This window comes from Rhynchophorus ferrugineus, unplaced genomic scaffold, assembly GCF_030347505.1.
Source record: "Rhynchophorus ferrugineus isolate W39M unplaced genomic scaffold, kcgeb_rfMv2 rfM7, whole genome shotgun sequence".
In the NCBI taxonomy this organism is placed as follows: Eukaryota; Metazoa; Arthropoda; class Insecta; order Coleoptera; family Curculionidae; genus Rhynchophorus; species Rhynchophorus ferrugineus.
In genome coordinates this window covers 15,692,000-15,712,383 of record NW_027472586.1, presented here as the reverse complement: position 1 = coordinate 15,712,383, position 20,384 = coordinate 15,692,000, and the positions used below count along the sequence as shown (strand labels likewise).

General features: G+C 31.0%; 1 protein-coding gene across 5 annotated transcripts in view; it reads left to right on the top strand.

Moving 5' to 3' along the window:
• Epac (Exchange protein directly activated by cAMP) overlaps nucleotides 1-20,384 on the top strand; it is a 517,502-nt gene that overhangs the window by 437,166 nt on the left and 59,952 nt on the right. For all 5 annotated transcript variants that reach the window (XM_076410278.1, XM_076410279.1, XM_076410281.1 and 2 more), the window contains 3 exons: nucleotides 8,591-8,785; nucleotides 13,145-13,222; nucleotides 18,101-18,256. In XM_076410278.1, the coding sequence (XP_076266393.1) occupies nucleotides 8,591-8,785; nucleotides 13,145-13,222; nucleotides 18,101-18,256 (429 nt within the window). The remainder of the gene's footprint in view (nucleotides 1-8,590; nucleotides 8,786-13,144; nucleotides 13,223-18,100; nucleotides 18,257-20,384) is intronic.

Here is a 20,384-nt window from a genome sequence, read left to right as displayed (position 1 = left end):
ATAATTGTATTACGGAGAAAACTAATAACACAGTCTTTTTATCTAGAACATTCTATGGACTGTTGATTTTCAAACGTGCCCTAGTATGGCTCCATTGAGCGATGATGAATAACTGGTCGTATATTTTTGATACAGCCTATATTAGCTTTTATCAATCTATTTATTAGTATATGTATGCTGTTTGATTTCATAAAATTAATAAATTGTTTATGTAAAATAAGCAACAAATATAATGCCTATTCACACCAAAAACTACTAACATTTTTATATCCCATAATAAACAGGGAAAATCAAAAATAATTTTATAACCATATTGATTACTGAAATCTTAAATTTTTATTATTTCGTAACATCGATATCAATAATTTAATTAATGTCTTCTATTAAGTAATTTAAAAGCCGACTTTTATATTTATTATTGAGCTACTCCTCTAGTAACTAGAAGAGCATTTTTCTATCACAAGAATTCCACTGATCATATCATTGCAAGTCCTCCTCTGCTCTCTTACAAATTTAAACTGAGCTAATCTGTTCTTTAAAATGAAGAATTTCTTGGTAAAGAGACATGTAATTTCGATTCACATAAGCATATTCTAATGATACATCAGAAAGCAGTTAACAAAAACTGATTTTCTTCTGAATATTTTCTGAATATATTTCGTGGATCAAGGTTTTAGCAAGCACCTAATGGTTCTCGGTTTCTGATTTTGTATGTTTCCACAGTAATTTGTTTTTATTTATTAACTACATTTTAAAATAGTCACGAGACTGAAATTGACATATTCTCAGCTTCAGATAATTACAATTATAAATAATTAGTAAAAATTTACTCATCCAGGCATTACCCAAAACAATTATGACATAACTATGACACTCTTAATATTTAATACAGTTCTACTATTTGTACAAAAATGCTAAACAACACCAATTTGTATGTTTAACTTACATGGTTACGTATATGGATATTTATTCCAATAATGTGATTTAGTTCCTTTGCTTTATTTTTTAAATGCCATTTACAATATAATTTCCCATAATTATAGAAATTCCAAAATAGTTTTATGCATACGGTTCGCCGATTATAAGCTTTCAATTCATAGAACCAAAAATGTTAGGTATTGGTAATTAGCAACATTAATTCAATTTCTAGCGAAACGATATTTATTTATATGCCCATTATTCAATTATATCCAAATAGATAACAAATGTGTATGCTTTGTAGCTTTATTTAACAATATGCAGCTTACAACATTGAAAATAATTGTTAATTGCTATTTTATTTTTTACTGCGAACAAAGTTATAGATCAGGCAGATCGAGTGTTTTTAGATCCAAAAACCCTTAGGGAAAATTAATTTGTTATCGATGAAACGAAAATGTAATGAAATGAATGAAAAATTACATTTATAATTATGAGGTATCACTATAGAATTTAACTAGTACTTTTGAACACAATATGTCGTTATAGATGTAAAAATTCGGTTAAATAATTCTCCTGACGTTGGTGAAGACTGTCTCACCGTGATAAGAAGACTTTGCACCTATCGCTTACTATTTATACTGGTATCTAGGTCTAGCAGCACCTTTCTCTGCAAGAACTAAAACGTAAATCTAACTATACTTAGCATTATGAAATTTCACAGTTATAAAAAAGCAAACCTGAAAAAAAATCCGACCATCTGGTTTAAAACCACCTGAATGGTAAGCGGGTTCGACGATTTTGTCTGTTTTCTAATACATAAGAACCCTCAGTGTTGTTTGCATCGCCGTTCAATAAGTCCCCTCTTCTTTCCATAAAATACAATAGTTTTTAAGTAAAATAATAGGTTTAACAACCTTTTACATATTGTATTTTATACCATAAATAAGCATATCTTTACAAATTTAATTCTTTTTTCCCCTTCAACTTCTCCAGTATTCTATATCCTTAGCTTTAAATATTTTCAAACTTTTAAAAACTGTACAATGAACATAATTTTGTTAATATAACTTGTCTCTGATATAAGTTTTCAAGAAACAATGTCTGTACCTCACAAAAGTTCTGGAGAAGTATTCATGCTATGGTATAAAATTTAAAATGTTTTACCTTGTAATAAAAGTTATTTACATTTTCAGGAAATAACGCTGCATTTCAAGCATGGTTGTGCAATCTGTTGATCTACATATTATTACTTTAGTATACCAGGCCTTTTGTTGTTAATCGTCTTAAAATAATAGATTATTTTAATGATTGAAATTAAAATCAATTAGGAGATGAGGAGCACCATAAGTTTTAAATGTATTTGATGTGCTTGAGAGAACGGCAGCATGATAGTGGGAATATACATGATTAGCGCGTGTATATACTCAATAATACTAAATGGACAACTGTCGGTTTATTTAAAGTCATAATGTCTAAATGTCAAAACCATCGAATTTTACTTACTTACGTTGCTTATATTAAAACATTGCATTCTCATCAATAGATATCCAGTCAGTTCCATTGTCAGTAAATAGATCAAGTATCTTCATGATTTTCATAACATGAACTCGAAGGCTGTCTTGTGGCAAAATCATTTTACCAATTTTTTTGTTAATTCTTGTTAATTTCAATACTTGGTCTTTGACTGATTTGGTTAGCTTGGGCCTGATTTATTAATTTTACTGAAATTGCTACATTTAAAATGAGTAAACAAAACATATATTTCCAGATGCAGTTGTTCACGTTTGAAAGTTTCTATCTAACATTGTATGACTTAAAATACAAATTTCTATTGAATTAACCAAGAATAATATTAATTAAAAAAAGTGAAAAATCTTTATAAGCCTTTATATACTTTACAGTATAATGTAAGGTATTTTTTGTACTAGCTTTTGTTTGTTCTGTCAAATTGGTATGCATGTTTCATTTGTAGTTTGATATTCATTGTTATGTATTGAATTTGACCTATTCTAACAAATCAACCAAAATGTTCAAAAATCACGGTACTAGTTTTAAATAAAAGCCCTTTGCACAATAGTTAGCTTAGAGTTAATGGTTAATAGTAAGTATCGTCTTAAACAGTATCTAATTTTAGAATATTTCTTTTTCATTTTTCCCTTTTTTAGATGTAAAAGTATGACGAAATTACCCTGTATAATACCAATTTTTAAAGCTCCATAACGTTTGATTATTTTAACTATTTCGAATATTTTATTATATAGCTTCATTGAATACGTATTACTAGAGATATGCGACTTAGGAAAAAATTAAACTACTTTTCCTCCAACTTTATATATAGACCAAATTTCAATAAATTAAAATACTCTACTATGAAAACATTCAACTTTACACTATCATTCTTCAAACATTATGTTGCTATAAAATATCGATTTATATTTATAGGACTAATGTTTTGCTCGAAATAAATTAATTTTACTAGCGATTACGTGTATTCACGCAACTATAGATTACATCGTTTATTAATGTTGGTAAATTGTGCAGGAAAACTTATTTTGTATTTCGATCGATAACGAAAATTATATTACTTTTGCCAATTACTGGAATTTAGAAGTAATTAGTTTTGAATTAAAGAAAAATCAACTTCTCTGCTGCTTAAAAACTTTTAGAAATTTGAACCAATATAATTCAATTAGACTAACTTGAAATGATAATAAATGAACTCAAGCGTTAGAAAAAAATCCATTAGAAGTTGTCATTAGACAAAATAAATCGACTGTTATTAGTACAAATGTTATTCGATATTTCGAATTCATTTTACATTAACTATGTGAAGTGGTTATTGGACCAAAAGTTACCTCTTAATAGTAAAAATATTTTTCGATATTTTTAATTTATTTGACATTTTGTTATATTAATTATTGGATGTACAAATATGATTTCATCGTGATTAGAGTACGTGATCTGTTACTACGGAAGTGATTGTTATATTCAAACTGCATGTTTTTCTCAATCATATAGGAATCCCTCAGAATTCGGGTTTAACGGACACAAACTTGTCATAATCATCATGAGTATGCGGCTGTTGGTGCTGCAGGATATATTCCTCACTAAATGTTCCCACTGTTAAGGATCCAAAAAGCAATCATCATTTTAACATATATATAGTTAATGCCTCTTTAAGACTAAAGCTTATTCCGGAATGCTTTAAGGTAGCACAAATGAGTAAGCTGACAAACCTTCAGAACAAGTCGAATCTTACAGGCTTATTTCGTCACTACCTGCAATATCAAAGCTATTTGAGAAACTAATATTTAAACCTGTTAAACATGTTGCAATAATACCAGATTTTCAGTTTGTTTTTAAAAATTACCATTCAACAATCGATCAAGTGCACAAAGTAACTGCGGCTATTGAAGAAGAGTTTGAGTATCGCCATTAGAAAAGGAATACAATATAATTTATTCTTTTCTATGGTTTATTCTATGCGCATGCGCCAAATCCGGAGATGTTGTGAAGTAACGTATTCTCCAAACTCTTAGTCCGTACCGCTAAGGTAGTCGCTAGATTTGTTTATACATTTGTGTCACTGATCTGACGGCTGCAGATTTGTTTGATTTGGGCGTTTTATCGTTTATTGGAATATATTTATTTGTAGCGCATATTACACAAAAGTAATAGGCCTAAATGTTCTTCCTCGACATAAGCTTTAACCGTGCCTACTCCAGGTACTACCTTTTTCTTCAAAGAGGGAGGCGAAATTTTCGATAAGCCGATTAATCTATACATTTTTGTATATATGATTCTAATTCTATACAAATATTTCTAATTTCTGGATCAATAAATAAATAATGTAACAATATTTACTTTGACAGTCTCGTTTTCGGAAAGTTAGTTTCTCCAAGCAACACAAAATAAAAATATATATTTTTTTTAAAGAACCATGGCCTTTCCCAATTTTCAATTTCATACCAATAATTTTCGACCAATCAACTTTGAGCCAATTTTACCGAAACGGCCTTCCACATGAGAAAACAACCTGCGAAGAAACTCGAGCATAAGCCATATCTAACCGATAGCTCGTTACTAATCTTCAGGAGGTTCTCTCGGTTTGGCTTTATGGACAACGAAAAGTATTAACGTGAACGACGCCGTGCGAAAACAGGCCGGCGGACGCTAAAAAGCCATTTTTTCCTTATTTACTTTACGGCTTTATCGAAAAATTTACCGCAATATACATTCCGTGTTCACACCTAGACGCGTAGCCTGAATGGGGACGGCGTAACGCGGGGGAAAGTACAAGATGCCGATAGACGGAAAATGAGAAAATCAAGGAAAATGTGGGCCCGTTTTCCTTTGTTCGTCTTCGACCATACGCGATGACAATCAAACACCCTAATTGCCTTAAAATGGAGAAAATTGGGGTAATATTCAGGTATATTGGTTCAGGAAATAAAATAAAGAGCGATACCAATTGGTGAAAATGTAAAGTATTAACATAAAAAACTATTTAACAACCTAATATAACTATTAAATTTCATGTTTTAACATTTATCTGCATAAATCAACCTTTCTTCATTTAGTATTATATATATATTAATCAGCTTAGCGAAAATTATATCTCCCTTTTTAAAGAAAACGGGGGCACCTAAACTTACTTTGGAGAAGGACTTTAAGGCTTAAAATGTTTATGTAATATGTGCTGCAAATAAATAAATTCCGTCAGATGTCTGTCCGATGACAGAAAATATATAAATAAATATGTTTGACTCTGGCCGACGCACTGCCAGTTCCAACTCTTACACGGTAGATTATTCGTCATTTGTATTGTACCTAAAACAACGACGGACGTGTAAAATTTAAGATCAAAATCTGTCAGCGCTGTACGGCAAAGTACCCGCAGAGCATCGTACATTGAGCATTGTAGCGTATATCATTATACTAGAGGTAATTCTTAAGATTATCAAGATTTTTCTGCAAATTTTAGTGATATTAACTCCTGATTCATTTCAGGTTTCTTTAATAAATGAATTTATCAATAAAGCACTAACCGAATATTGTAGGTAATAAATTAAAGCCATTAATTTTTATTAATTTTTATTTTTTTATTTTAATTTTGTTTAATTTTTTATTAATTAATTATAAATTAAAGCAATTAATTTTTAATTAACTAAAATTTAAAAATTAAAATTAAGCTCAATTTGTTCATAATTAAATATATAATTAATATACATTAATACATTAATAAGTCCATAACTTGCATAGATAAGACACAAAGGACAAATAGAAGGAATTATGAATCATGATCAGTAAATGTATAAATAAACGTTTTCAAGCATTGTTAAATATTAAGATGTTTAAAAATGTTATAAGATATGTGACTATATAACATTTTATTGTTTGAACCTTTTATCAATTATGTTAATATTTACTTTATAGACCTAAGTCAACAGTTAATTTAATGATTGTTAATACAAACCTCTAATATACATTTCTAAACTGTAAAAAATAAATAACCTAATTATGTTCGTTATTGTTTTAATATTTATGCTAAAGTCAAATATCAATTTCAAAATTGATTTACTCATATTTTCTCTGTTTTCATATACTAACTTATATTAATTAATTTATTCATGTATATTTGTGATTATCGCATAAAAATAAACAAATGTCATGTACACTTCTACTTCATGCTCTGAAGTTTTTACGGTGCTGAAAATCGCCTTACTTATGATACTTTGTTATCATGTTTAGTGATGTACTAATTTAAAGTTTTCAATACTTGATAATTCAATAATTATTGAAACCTAATGAAAATAATATTTAATGAAATGCCATTTAAAACAGATTTATGAGTGTCAGTTATTGAAATAGTTATTTTAATAAATTTTAAAATACGGACATTTATTATTTTAATTATTGTTATACATCAAATATATTTCCAACATTATATGGAATGAACCATATTTAACTTAATAAAGTGTGGTCGAATTTCGACTATGGGATGGTCACTAGTTAAGATATAAAAACGCTAATAATATAGACTGAAGCTATTACTACATATATCTACTGATGTTAATTAAACAAACTGGATGGCGTATTGTTGAAAAAGATATATTGAGTAACAATAAATAGACTGAATGTTATCCTATTGCACGACATAAACTTGTTGCAAGAGCTGTGAAGGATAAATTGTTGCAGCTCGAATGGATTTTCAGAAGTGCAACAGCCATAGAGTCGTCTGATTACCAATTGTTTAAATCGCGATACAGCATGAACATTGCCTTTTCATTTAAAAGAGAACCACAACTTCCAGAAAACTTGTATGAATAATTACAAGTTGCATACGATACAACATCAGCATCAAGAATTGTTTCTACAAATACTTTCCATTGTTGCTGGTGCCAAATAATCGTTGGTCGTCATTTGCTACTTACAATGGCAATGGCCGGTTTTAATGACTACAAAAGTCTTGTTCGAGAACCTAGCACAATCCCTCAAAAATCTTTCAAAACAGCGTAGTAGTTCAACTGTTTCCAGGCATTATAGGATGTGAAAGATTCATATGATGGAAAAATGGCTACTGTACAAATTGATAGAAAATAGTTGCAAAAATAGATGGGTACAATAATGGATTGATGACGATAAATTTAATACTATTAAGTGACATAAACTGTGCGCTGCCTTGACTATCTATTTTTCTCTCTGAATATTCTTGAAGACTCGTGCTCCTTCCTATAGTTCCCTGTATTAGTAGAGTAGTCCTGCTTATCTATTTTTGCCACCTGATTAATAAATGTCTCTAGGAAGGGAAATGCCTACCAAAGGAGATTGTCTCGATAAATATGTAGGCTTATAAGAACCTGCTTTCCCACAGGCCCAAGTTTAAGACGCTCCTAGATATTTATCTGCTTATTTACACCATCGAAGATCTGCGTCTACACTTTCCTTATTTTCTCGTATATCTTACCCTATCCGAAATAAACCTGGTTTCACACCTAATATTTTGCAGGCTCCTAGATAACTAATGTCTTAGCAATTATCTATCTAAAAGTTTCGAACTAATGCATACATGTTTCGAGTATTTTTGATGTCATAAATAAACGTGAGATTAATAAGCTTCAAGCACATAACTACATTAGACGCCTAATTAGACACAAGGTCATCCTCTTGCATGAACACGTTCAGACATATTAAAAGAGTTATGAAGGATATACTCTTGCAGAAGATATAGTGCCTTCTGATGATTCCTTATACATTTTGATACAGGCTTGGCCGGCGCACGGTTTCTAATGCTAAAGAAGTCCGAAAATAAATGATGATTACGTAGTTAAATTATAAATATACCAGTTTTCTCAATAAATGCCTTGTTAAAACGAATAAAACGATGAAAATACAACAAAATTCGTAAATTTATGTTTTTGTGTAAGGAAAATTTTATTGTCTTTTCATATACAAAATCTTAAAATACTGTATAAGGTAATATAAAACAATTGCATTACAGTAGAATTACATAGTGTTTGCAATAAATTTAACGATATAAATCCAACGTAGATAATGTTGGAGAACAATCTGTTGACATTATTACCCGCCTCTATGAAAACTTTATAGCCTAGAACAACGAGTCATAAAGGACAACAGTGTTTAATGAGTTTTTTCGCTTTTCTTTCAGGTATACCGTAATGGCGGGAACGCCACAGAAAATGTTGGAGCACCTGCTGGAAACTCGACTGGATGGAAGGGGGGCGATGGGCGGCGGCGATAACTTCATAATAGCCACGGCGCAGGATCCGTTCCTAGACGATTTTCTTCTTACACACATCGTGTTTCTTCCGACGCATCAGCTCATCGAGGAACTGGACAAATAATATCCTTTTTATCGATTTTGTAATTAGGAGCTCATTATTGTTTGCTTCTGTTCTTTTCCACGATCTGGTTAATGACAAAACTATTAATATTAAGTGGTTGGTCAAGTACTTATGAGATGATATAAAAAACGAAAAAAAAGCTTTAAATAAATAAAAATAGTATCAAAACCATTAAGTTAAATATAAAAAATTGAATATATTGAATATTATTAAAGAGTTCTCCGTTAAATTATGAAAAGCTACCGGGTAATTTAATACATATTTTATATTGGAAAATTAATTAAGTTTTTTACTAAAAAAGGTTTTATCGCGAATTGTACTGTTTACTCTGTCCTGTGCCATGGCAATCTGTTTCAAAACAATAAGCCACTGCGTTGTCCTGTTTGTTTATTGTAATTTTTAAGGAAAGAGCCTTTACCTGTTGGCGTCCATACCATACCATCCCTCTACATCGCTCAGTTTCTGAGACTGAGGATGTCGCATATTCTATTCATCCCTCACATGCTGTTCCTCCTATTCCACTCAACGCTAATGCCAGCTCATTAGTATGTTGTGTCTCCTTTGATACTTTAAGACATATTGTATTATTTCCTGCTATACTGTTTGCAAGCCGAGATCCAGATTCATATATCCGTTGCTCATGATTTGTGGATCATTAATACGTTCGCTGCCAATAACGCGCTAGCGAGTAATGCGAATTTTTCATTGGACGCCAATTACGCTCCAGCGCGTTATGTTATGTGCGGTGATCTTTCTAAGCCTTGTATTTAGTTGGTCATTAGCGGTGTGTGTGTACAGTTGTACTGACATTATCTGAAGACTATAAGTGAGTCATTTACGAAGCACGTTTCGATTTTTCCTTTTTGATTCATATGTATTACAGAATTGCATATGGCGGAAAAAAATATCGATATGTCAGCGTCCTCCCGTCCTAAAAGTGGAAAAATAGATACGAAATTTGCGACTTTCGTATGTCTGTCATAAAAAGGTTACTAAAGGTTTCGGCCAAACCTACTTCCAGAGCGGTTATCAGCGAACATGTTCTGAAAATACGAAAGGAAACGAGAGCAGGATAGGTAATAAGAAAGCAATGCAAAAATTGTTATTTAAAAAAAAAGAAAATACCCTACTTATGTATGCACTGCATGTCCTGGATATATTGGATACTGTTTAGACTGCGCAAAAATTAGTCATGAGTAACCTTTAAAAAATTAGTCCTGATTTATATGAATAGGGATTTTTTTGTTGTTAATTTTTGGTAAAAATTTGTATTAGCTTATGGTCGTTCATTTATTTCTATTAACTTCTCAATTTACTTGAATAGATATTTTGTTTGTTTGTAGTAACATTTACTTAGATTTTTCTCGTTTTTCTACTAAATTTTTTTATATCTTATTGTAGTAGTTGATTCGTTCCCATAATATATATAATTTTGTTGTGGTATGTTAAATTATATCTTCTACAATATAATTTACCTGAGTGCCAATCACACTCTGGCGCTTGACACAACAAAATATTAATTTTTGTTAAAAAATATTAAAATCTATATTGAGAACACATTACAAAACCTTATTAGGAATATTTTATTGTTGTAATCAAACAAAAAACGTAGTCGGCTTCTAAGGTCGGATCTAGAATCTTCTAGCATTCCAAATCGGCAGAGAACGTGTTAAGCGAAATCTTGCTCTGGAACCTTTCCAATATTTCAATATTGCTGTTTCTTTCTGTACCCGAAAGTTGGATTTGAATACAATTTCATTACTTAAATGGAAGTGGCGACCTGTTAGCCAAATCACACTACGGAGCCTGCTGTCGAGTTGTTTACGATTGGTCCACATGTGCTATTGCCTAGTTCAGTTACGATCCAAGTAAAGGCCAAAATATTTTACATGTTTCTCTTGTGGGATATTATTTTACCGACCGGTAGGTTTCTCTTCTCAGATGTAAGTAACATGAGTGGACTTAGTTTAGTTTGCCTTAATCACCATTGGTCGAACCGTTCTCAGTTTTATTTAGATAGCATTGGAGTTGGAACGAAGCCGTTTTTGAGTCAGATTCAAGCCAAATCAATTGAAGTCTGATATACAGCAAGAGATAGTATCATCTATGGTTAAAGGATAAGCCAAATCAGCTAAAATACAGGTTGTTAACTCAACAACCTTTACAAATGTTAAGGAGAAAAACCGATTCAGCAAATGAAATACAAGTTATTTTCTCTCTTGTTTGCGAAAATTAATGCACAAAGACGAGTTCTTTTATTTAAATGAATAATATAAATATATATACAATTAATGATGTTAGAAACGTAATGGTGAAAAAAAATTATGAATTGGATGGTTCAGGTAAACATTGATTCAGTCACCGGACACAACTGATGATTATACAAGACATATAGGAATTATACTGTTTTCAATTCATGTTTATATCTGGATACATTTTATTTCTTCGTAATTCTCTCTTATTGTGATGGCAGATTCTGATTGTCAATTCCTCTTAGTTGCAAATCTTTAGACAATTCTGATTCTCGTTGTCGATACCCCATGTTTTATCTCTGAAGCTCCTACCTCGAGTTCTTAGTGATGGTTGGGAAGGCAGGTTCAAGAAACCCTTTTCTGCATTCCGACTTGTTCATCGGGGAGGAAAAGACTCTTGCAGCTAGGAACTTCTCACGCCGATAGAACACATACATTTCGGACTCTTAAAGAATTCTAGAAATTTTCACAATCTCGGGCCTTTATTGTTATATGGCCTTTTTGGGATTTTTACGGTTATTGCTATCATAAGGGGTCCTTTAACAGATCTAGCTTCTGAGATGTTTCGTCTAGCCCCGACTACCTGCACCTCCATTATCCTGAGCACTCGACAACGAACCGATGAGATATTTTATATTGTCTCAAGTCATAATTATTTTTCCATCTCACGAATATTAGAAAATAAAAGGAACACAGGTCCTGCTGCTTTTCTAAAATAATACATGAGGAACAGAGGAAATGTTACAATTAAAATTAAAATCCGACTCTTTCGAAAGCTTATATTGATAATTCTTCTGAATGACCCGGAGATTATTAGAATCTATTAGAATCTGACATCTGTAATATTGAAGTAAATTAGGTGCGTAATCTAGCAGCAAAGCGAACACGCTGGTTACAAGGACTTAGGCATGTTTATCGAATGAATATCACTGATTATTGTGGTAAACTCACCCCTTTGGATAGAAGACACTGTCAACAGCTCTAAAAAAGATATAGATCCATGTTAAACGTATCTGAAAAATATGATTGACCTAGTAAAGTCCTACGCTACCAACAGCAGCTTGTTGGTAGTCTCATTGAGTCTGTTATTTTAATGGATAAAAATAAACGCATTTGTTTACTGTGACTGATGACGTTGAATGGATATAAAATTAATGTATTCAATGAAACAACTTACTTGTGATATTACTTGTGATATACTTACTTACTTATGATAACAACTTGTAATTAGTAGATATTAATGATAGAAAGATATAAAGTAATCGATTATACTTCAGATATTTTCTTTTAATTACTAATGAACCAATTGAACTAGTTACGGTGAACTAACTTTTCTATTAACTGAACTACTTTGTCCCATGAACATTTTTAAAACTTTCCGAAAACATGATCTTGAAACATGATCCACTCTGGACTACAGTGGCCCTATTCAAAAATACAAATGATGCAAAGACATATTAAAAGAAGCAAGAATTAAAACAAGAAATGATAGTTGAGCTTAAATTAATATACCAAATTATGTTTATAAAAACACCAGAAAGCTATATATATATATATATATATATATATATATATATATATATATATATATATATATATATATATATATATATATATATATCTTGCTTAATTTATATATAGATACTGTTCTTCATTGATTGATTGAAGACATTGATTTCTAAACATTGATCTTTTAGTTGTAATAAAAGTATATCAAATTTAACAAAAAGGTATATTCACTACCATCAATCCATAGGAGACCCTTGGTGCTGCTGTCGGAGTCGCAATTTTTTTTTTTTTGGCGTCGGATATATTCTCAGATCGTTCTGTAAGATCTTGATCGATACCTTTTCAGTACTACTCATTGACTTTTCTATACCCATATCGATTTCCCCATAGAAGTGTATGAGAATTCCGTTCACTCATTCTATTCGTTTCGACAGACCAAACCAAACTATTATATAATCATTGAAATAAAATAATTCAGTAATACTACTAATCAAGGTGAATGGAGAGAACCCACATTAAATGCTAGATCTAGTCCCTCGAAAATACAAGAGGTTAAATCCAATATTGAACATCTTTGTTATCCTTAATATATTATACTTATAACATAGATTTTTCAAACCAGGATAAGGAATTTGTGCTCGCCTGTAAAAGAAGAGTAATCCAGTTTGTATACAGGTCAGTAAATATGTTTTTATTTAATACAAAATAACTCTTTGTAAAACGTTATCCTATTTTTTTTGTTTGTTAGCTTTGACTACAAATCGATATCAATTTTGGTTGCCATTACCGTTCTGTTTCAATAAATCATAAATTTTATTATTTTAGCCTACCGTTTTGTGCCCGCAGGGAATAGTCGGGCGGTGCGCTTGCACGAAATTAAATCCTGCAAATAATTATCCGATAATAATGCCTATTTGCATACCATTGAAAAGCCAGCGGTAGCCAGATGTCCGCTACTTTAAAACCGTTCATTTTAAATTCAAATTTCTCTAAAAGGTACACGATTAACAAATGCAAATCACTTTTGAGCCGGTAATATTAAAAAATATAAATCTCGGAATCACAAGCTTCAAATAACGAGGGATCGTAACTAAAACTAGGATTGTTAAAATAGCATGGTTTTACTGAGTATATTTTTAAAATATTGAATGCTTAGGTGTTTGAATTGAAATAATAAGATTGAAATTGAAAATAATAAGACTAGATCTACTAGTGACCACAGATATTTTGGACGCCCTTCGTTAATTCGTTCATCAGCTTGGTTGTTTTATGTTAATATTTTTGTAAAGTATCTTTGCCACCCAAATCAGATATATCTAGAAAATCTCTGCCATGTGTCGTCATAAGAAATAAGATTTTTATGATTACATTAAATGTCCTTTAATGTCGACCGTCTAGTTTCGTTTAAATGTCGTGATATGAATGTTTATAATGTACATTTTTGAATACTCTTACATATTAAACTGTTCAATAAGCTAAATGACGGAAATAACACAAAAGTTTCTGGAAATTGAGACAGAAAAACAAATTTATTGTAAAAAATTATTTAAAACTTCTTTACACTTATTTTAAGGATTCTGGAACATTACCCAGGTTCTGGAACAAGTTATGGAACCCATCACTGTATTGGGGTTCTAATATATTCCAAATATATTTTTCGATAACAGCTCTTACGTTTTGATGCCATGAAAATAGTTTTCCGCGAAAAAATTGCGTTTCTAGATTTTCGAGCTAAATCAAATTTAATATTCAAATATAAACGGTGGGTTGGGGAAAAGGTGATTTTGTTTTCCTTTTTGATATTTTTTCAGGTGAATTTATTCACCTACATTTCAAACACTTATGATGTGCCGTTTTGATGGATTATCTTTCCATATAACCGTCACTGTAGAACTTCTAAAATTAAGTCTATTTTCAAACCAGCCTAGCGCTATTAAGAGAGTTTTACAAATAATGTAACAAATGATAGTCGGATGGGACTAGATCCAGGCCATACAAGAGATGCTGATGATCTAGGCTTCGATTAAAAGCTTTTTCTCACATTAATATTGTACATGATCCACTTTTAATTGCCCGCAGTCGTTCGTCTCAGAAATTCATTGATTTCCTTGAGGTTCTGCAAAACAAAATAAACAACCGTACCTTTATATCTAAAATGGTATATGGACTGCTACTTTTCAAACACTCTATAATATGGCTTCGTTGAATAAATACTACTAAAGATATGCGACTTAAACCGAAATTTATTTTTGCTCTACTGACATCAAATTATTAGTTGTACTATTGATAAATAATTTAATATTTTTAGAGACAATTTTAACTGAGGGATGAAGTTTGATGAAGTTTAATTGACATCATAAATAAAAGCAATTGTTTCATCATATAGGATCTTTAAATAAACCAAAATCTGGAGGGTCTAGGAACACAACTGAACCGGTTCAATGCCAGCCATACAAAGTAGATGTTTAATTACAATGGCCACGTAGAAACAAAAGACTCAATGTAAATCTGAAAGTATAAAAAATGATAGTTATACCAAATTATGTTTATAGAAACACTAGAAAGTTATATATATATATATATATATATATATATATATATATATATATATATATATATATATATATATATATATACATATATATATATATATATTGTTACTTATTATACTTATATAGTTTTTTACAATTTCACAACTGATAAATCATCGTCACGTCATCAAGATGTCTAATGTATTACCTGTTGTAAATTCGTTTTAGAATCACACAATATTTTCCTTCTCATTTTATTCTAGTTAAAAAGAGACACAATGTTGTCTGATTAGTTCGAACACGTAAACGAATGAGCCTGTCAAAGTCGTCCGGTTTTCTGACATATACGAAATTCTTGAAAGTAATAGTGAAAAGTTGTAACCCTAACATATAAACTATTGTTGCTCTATAATTAACTCTAGTTTCTAGATGTACTATAATGTTAAAATAAATTATATTTGATAAAAAAATTTCTTCAATTATATATTTAGATTAGAATTTTGTTGTATGTCAAGGCCTAACTGAACTAATACTCAGAGTTATTCCCTTTTCTATTATATATTTGATAAGGATGATATATAAACATATTTTTCTTAAACTACTTTCCAAGTTTTACAAACGCAAATATACGAAAACTGACCTTTTCATCTATAAAGATATACAATATATAACTATCGTATAAAATAAACTAAGCAAACAGAGAGGTCATATGATAGATTACGTCAGTACTCGAGCTTACATGTCAGATAACTTATAACATCAAAAGCACCACGAACTTTTTTGTAGACCCAACATTATAAAATTAACAAATTTGATTCGCCTTAGAAGTTTCCTAGCATAACTGAAAGGAATAGTAACTATATACAGTAATTAAAATCCAGAACCCTGGTACACAAGTAAACAAAAATTTACTATTACGAATGTTTTCAAAGTCTTGTTAAGCTCATTTATACCAATTTATTCCCGTTTCTATTATATATTTGATAAGGATGATATATAAACACATTTTTCTTAAAACTAAATATATTTAAGAAATTTTATTTTAATGCATCAACTACTTTCCAAGTTTTACGAACAAAAATATGCAGACTGACCTTTTCATCTATAAAGATATACAATATATAACTATCGTATAAAATAAACTAAGCAAACAGAGAGGTCATATGATAGATTACGTCAGTACTCGAGCTTACATGTCAGATAACTTATAACATCAAAAGCACCACGAACTTTTTTGTAGACCCAACATTATAAAATTAACAAATTTGATTCGCCTTAGAAGTTTCCTAGCATAACTGAAAGGAATAGTAACTATATACAGTAATTAAAATCCAGAACCCTGGTACACAAGTAAATAAAAATTTACTATTACGAATGTTTTCAAAGTCTTGTTAAGCTCATTTATACCAATTTATTCCCGTTTCTATTATATATTTGATAAGGATGATATATAAACACATTTTTCTTAAAACTAAATATATTTAAGAAATTTTATTTTAATGCATCAACTACTTTCCAAGTTTTACGAACAAAAATATGCAGACTGACCTTTACATCTATAAAGATATACAATATATAACTATCGTATAAAATAAAATAAGCAAACAGCGAGGTCATATGATAGATTACGTCAATACTCGAGCTTACATGTCAGATAACTTATAACATCAAAAGCACCACGAACTTTTTTGTAGACCCAACATTATAAAATTAACAAATTTGATTCGCCTTAGAAGTTTCCTAGCATAACTGAAAGGAATAGTAACTATATACAGTAATTAAAATCCAGAACCCTGGTACACAAGTAAATAAAAATTTACTATTACGAATGTTTTCAAAGTCTTGTTAAGCTCATTTATACCAATTTATTCCCGTTTCTATTATATATTTGATAAGGATGATATATAAACACATTTTTCTTAAAACTAAATATATTTAAGAAATTTTATTTTAATGCATCAACTACTTTCCAAGTTTTACGAACAAAAATATGCAGACTGACCTTTACATCTATAAAGATATACAATATATAACTATCGTATAAAATAAAATAAGCAAACAGCGAGGTCATATGATAGATTACGTCAGTACTCGAGCTTACATGTCAGATAACTTATAACATCAAAAGCACCACGAACTTTTTTGTAGACCCAACATTATAAAATTAACAAATTTGATTCGCCTTAGAAGATTCCTAGCATAACTGAAAGGAATAGTAACTATATACAGTAATTAAAATCCAGAACCCTGGTACACAAGTAAATAAAAATTTACTATTACGAATGTTTTCAAAGTCTTGGTAAGCTCATTTATACCAATTTATTCCCGTTTCTATTATATATTTGATAAGGATGATATATAAACACATTTTTCTTAAAACTAAATATATTTAAGAAATTTTATTTTAATGCATCAACTACTTTCCAAGTTTTACGAACAAAAATATGCAGACTGACCTTTTCATCTATAAAGATATACAATATATAACTATCGTATAAAATAAAATAAGCAAACAGCGAGGTCATATGATAGATTACGTCAGTACTCGAGCTTACATGTCAGATAACCTATAACATTAAAAGCACCACGAACTTTTTTGTAGACGCAACATTATAAAATTAACAAATTCGATTCGCCTTAAAAATTTCCTAGCACAATTGAAAGGAATAGTAACTATATACAGTAGCTAAAATCCAGAACACTGGTACACGAATAAATAAAAATTTACTATTACAAATGTTTTATAACTAACAAACAGAGAGCAACAAAGAGTATATAAATAAATGGATAAAGATATATCAGAAGTTAGAACTAAAATAGAAATTGCTACTAGAGCAATCCTAATGTTTTATCACGTCTAATAATTTAGTTTCAATATCCTCCGCCGTAAATCCAAATCCTTACTGCAAATGGAGAAGAGCTAATTTTTCCCCGTATCGCGCTACCCGTTTCCAGATAGATACATACAGCCCGTTGTGAACGACATTTCTAAACCCTAATACTGAATTATTTTCCCAAACAGGTGGGTAACTACGATACGACATCCCGTATTTGAGGACGATATCGCAGTCGAGTTTCTCGAGGATCTCGCCACCGCCTTGGAAAATGACATCATGCAGTTCGACGCGCTGCAGGAGGAGGCCAGCCTAATGCACCACGTTATGTCGCAGCTTAGAAGGTAAGCCCTTAGATGAATTACGAGCAAATGGAGAACGGATTACGGGTAAAGTGAGGGTTTTTCTGATTTAGGTTAATCCTTATAGCGCAATCAGTTATCAGTTAATTATTAATATCTTATTTATAATATATGCTATTGGATAATTGTATTAAATTGGGCCTGGCAAGAAATCTTTTTTTTCCTGATATAATTGCAAATAAGTACGAGACACAGATAACAAGAGCATGACTAGACATTCATTGAAAAGGTTAAGTAAAGGTTTAATGCATACATCGAAATTGGTTGGAAATTTACAAAATTAATTCACCTACACTATCTGGGGCGGCAGAATAAGTTTTTTTAATGTAGAATATGTAGAAATGAGTCGCGGGGTAGTTGTCCGATAACTGAAAAAAGCTTTTTGTAAAAGCCAATAAAATAATCGCATCATCAATATACCATTATACACCTGACATATACACAATATTTATATATTAATATGATTTTGAGCCACCATTTACTATAAAAACAGCTGCAATTCTTCATGGAATAGATTCATAGAGCATCTTAATAGCTTCCAACGGAATTGAGTCCAATTATTGAACCAAAATAGCCCCACATTTCTTCAATGATGTTCAGTGATGTTGATCTACTCCTCATTCTCTACAACAAAAGTCCCCATAACAGTTGGTTCCATTATGTTGAGGTCTGACGATTGTGTTGGCTACGGAAGATATTTGGTAATATCCTGATACTCCTCAAACCAAGATTGAATTTTTGGCTCTGTGTATGGGCTAATTAACAACTTGAATTATGACAGTATTTAGCAGCAAAATTCTAACCATAGTAAGAACTCAATCACTGAGGATCAGCGGCGGTTCCTCAATAAGTGCACGTGCACCCCAAAATGTAATGCCTCCTCTTGAAAAGAAATACATAAACCTGGCCGTTTGTAGGAAACAAAGTAAAGGATCAAGATTATCAAGATACACAAATTCAAATAGTTTATCTTCCTTGGTCTTATTTTATGCCTTTAAGAATAGAATTTTTTAAGGCAATGTCTGGAAATTCCATTAAACCTCTCCGAGGGTTATCTTTACACCATTTGAATCCCATGCCCTGTAAGAGTGTATGAAAAAATATCTTACATCCCTTCAGAGGCCGCATGGCTCTAATTTTCTCTAAAATAATTTTGTTAAATGATGTTTATATCGATAAAGTAGTTTGTGTACTTACTGTTCTTATACATTTTCCAAATTTGTTCTCGAATAGAGTCAATATCAAGATGGTCAAGATTCGTAACCCACTTTATATTATTTAATATCGTCAATAATTACCTCTCTAACGGAATTTACGAGCAAAAGGGGGCCTCCATTATATTGTTCCTTTTTGAAATCTTTTACTAAAGCCGCAATCATTTTGTGACCCTAACTATCTATTGTTTTCGGCATTTTCAAACGAAATGATAACATATATTACGGAGCGATTTAAAATGTATCATAATAATCAAAAGGTTAAAATAACGTTTGTCGGTTTTTAAACTGCAGTAATAATAACTAGTATTTTGGCGGGCTTGGTGGCGCACTGGTAAAGACGATGGGACGGTTCTCCTACTGTTGCAATTGCCGCGGGTTCAAATCCTGCTGGGGCATGGTCGTAAATTTATGTTTGTGATTGTTTAAAATTTATGAATGTTTTAGGCAAGAGTGTAAAATCCGACAAGGAAAATGATCCCAGTCACGCGAGTAACCAGGCTGGGTAAGACCGGATGTCTTCTGGTATGATTTCTAAAGTTGGTCACTCGCCAGTCGGTAGGCTTAATGCTGAGGACCGTGGTTCGGAGCCCACGTTAAACTTTAGGCCCAGTCCAGATAAATCCATAGTTGGTAAAAGGAGACTTTAAAATATATAAAAAAAAATATTTTCAATAATTTTGCGTATGTCTAGCAACCGGCCGCCGTCCCTTTGTTAGACATGTGCAAAAATTTTTTAATGCAATAGTATTAAGAGGTTTTAACTTTTACCTATAAATTATTGTGGCTGTATAATTAACTGTAGTTTTCAGATATTCTATAATGTCAAAATAAATTATATTTGATAACGTTTTTGTTTAATTATTTTATTTAAAACTACAGATGGTTCATTGGAC